At 41.2% G+C, this 2,529-nt stretch overlaps 1 protein-coding gene across 1 annotated transcript in view; it reads right to left on the bottom strand.

Annotated features, from left to right (window-relative positions):
* The window catches only part of LOC101857077, a 6,735-nt gene extending 4,520 nt beyond the window's left edge, over positions 1 to 2,215 (bottom strand). The window contains exons 1-2 of the mRNA XM_005111604.3: positions 1,879 to 2,215; positions 699 to 905 (exon numbers count right to left, since the gene is read on the bottom strand). Of these exons, the coding sequence (XP_005111661.1) occupies positions 699 to 750 (52 nt within the window). The 5' untranslated portion in view covers positions 751 to 905; positions 1,879 to 2,215. The remainder of the gene's footprint in view (positions 1 to 698; positions 906 to 1,878) is intronic.
* Positions 2,216 to 2,529: the final 314 nt, after the last annotated feature.

Raw genomic sequence — 2,529 nt, 5'->3', positions numbered from 1 at the left:
CCATACGTCTAGTAAAGGTACCGCGGTGTATCTAAGTGTAATGGTATGGCACATGGCTATCTAAGTATCTTTGAAGACCTACAATGCCCGATTTTTAAAGTGTATATTTCTTTTAATCAAGTTTAAAATATTGTGTCATGGCAGAGTGTGGACTTTTCCCCTCCTTCCCTGCCTTTTTTAAGAATTAGATGTTTTCACTTCTCCTTCGACATAATTTAGCTTTAGTTAGGAGGCTGGCGTCAGACCCTGCTTGTCAGGGCCAACTCGGGCTGAGAAAGATGCAATTACCCAGTATTAATACTGTAATGTTTAAACACACACACAAGAAGTATTGAAAAGTAGGCCTACTTGGTGTAGATCTATTCGATGCTGACACCTATTCAGTAGTAATGGTCGGTCCCCGAATCCCCGGCAAGACAAAGAAGCAGCGTGTTGCTAATGAAAGAAGTGCCGTATAAGACTGCAATATAAGCCCTTAAGGAGTCGTAGCGTGTGTATGTATACGCCGTTCTGGTCATTGCTTTTACATTCGTCTCGCCCCCTCCACCCTCATCGTCTATATTATATCTTCTAGACAGTAGTCATAGTAATTGTTTGTTATATAACCAGATCTTTAGCGGCCAACAGCATCTTCTAACTTCTTCTTTCTCAACGTGTATGTTACTTCACAATACTTGTTATAAGGTAGACTTACATACCTTGTGTTTGAATGGTAAACGTAGACAGTTTCCTTCTCCTCAAGCGATTCATAGTGGCCTATTCCAGTTCAGACAACAGAATATGAAGTTATCAGCTCCGGGATTAAACGTTGTTCATATCCAGAGCCCGGTCGTGCATTAGACAATGTATTCAACAGACAAGGAGTTCATCGAGATTCACCTCAGACGCAGTTCAGGCCCGGTTCCCTGTGTCGAGATAAATGTATGTTAGAATCTGTCTTGATGAAGAAAATCTATCAATATTACAGTCCAAGTTGTCAGAGATGGACAGCCATTGTTGAGGAGAAAAGTTGTTGTCTTAGACAGGAGGATGTCAAAGACATTGTCATTAAAATATAGGAAAAAAAGACAAGGTGGAGGTGGGACGTGGTCGTTTGTACAGATGATTATTTTGCACATGTGGCCGTTAGAGCGAGTTCGACTTATTCAAGGCAATGAAAAGCGCTCTTTCATAATCCTCCCCTCATCGAAAAAAAGTTTTGAAACCTAATAAACAGAATTACTTCCGAATTAGATGCTTCCATCTGTCTACACCAATCTGTTTTGTGAGAAGCAGGGGAAGCCCCACTGTATTAGTCTGCTTTGCGAGACAATTTGGTGATAATAAAAATATTAAGAAATAAGAGAACACACTGGGAAAAGACAGGAGGGGAAAGAGTGGAGAGAGAGAGAGGGTGGAAGAGAGAGAGGGGGTGAGAGAGAGAGAGAGAGAGAGAGAGAGAGAGAGAGAGAGAGAGAGAGAGAGAAAGAAGACGGGATAGAGAGAAGACAGACAGACAGACAGACAGACAGACAGACAGACAGACAGACAGACAGACAGACAGACAGACAGACAGACAGACAGACAGACAGACAGACAGACAGACAGACAGACAGACAGACAGACAGACAGACAGACAGACAGATATTGAAATAGACAGACAGAAAGCCGCAGAGACAGAGACGTAATGACAAAGATAAATCAAAGATTATCAGGCTGAAAAAAAGAGGGACTGGAGAGGCAATGGATGGAAAGATGGATGAATAAATTAACTGATGCTTAATATTTGGATACAAATGACTGAACAAACGAAGTTGCGATATCAATCTTTCAAAAATAAACCGCTTACCACCAGAACTAATAAAACTCACGAATAAAGAACATTCCACATTTACAGACCTAAGAAATGTTAGTCTGCCGTCTTGGCCACTGATTCCACAAGAAAGCAACAAGCACCCAGCAATCGACGCCAACTGCTTGCATGAAGCCACAAAACAAAGCAATAATTACGCCGAGACGATCCAACAGGAGAACCAGCTGAACAACTCTAATGATTTGATTTGCAAAATACAATCACAACCCTAGAAGAAGGAGAAAAAAGGCTAGACAAACGCAGCTCCCAACCACTGTGGTAATCATAATGCTGCTCCGAGTGCGGTTATAAAAATAAACTCTTAAATTAGCGTTTTTCTTCTCCTCATATTGTACAACATTCCTCTTTGTGTTCCTCTTTAAAGAGGTAAAGTAACGTTATCGAACCCTGAGACGTCTATGATTTCCAGTCTGCCTCAAACTAAGGGAGAAAAAGTCTTTAAAGAGAAGGAAAGACAAAGCAAAACAAAAACAATTAAACGCCCGAGTTAAAAGCTTAGGTGGTGAGACAAAAGGCCAATCACAATAGCGCGTTCCTCGGTCGGTCGGCGTTCTCAAGTGCTTGGAGGGGACTTTATTTGAGTATCGAATAAAAGTTCGTGGCATGGATGCAAATTACAATCGTGAAGAAGAAGAAGAAGAAGAAGAAGAAGAAGAAGAAGAAGAAGAAGAAGAAGA

Source organism: Aplysia californica, unplaced genomic scaffold (genome assembly GCF_000002075.1).
Source record: "Aplysia californica isolate F4 #8 unplaced genomic scaffold, AplCal3.0 scaffold01086, whole genome shotgun sequence".
In the NCBI taxonomy this organism is placed as follows: Eukaryota; Metazoa; Mollusca; class Gastropoda; order Aplysiida; family Aplysiidae; genus Aplysia; species Aplysia californica.
This window is presented reverse-complemented; position numbering and strand designations above follow the sequence as displayed.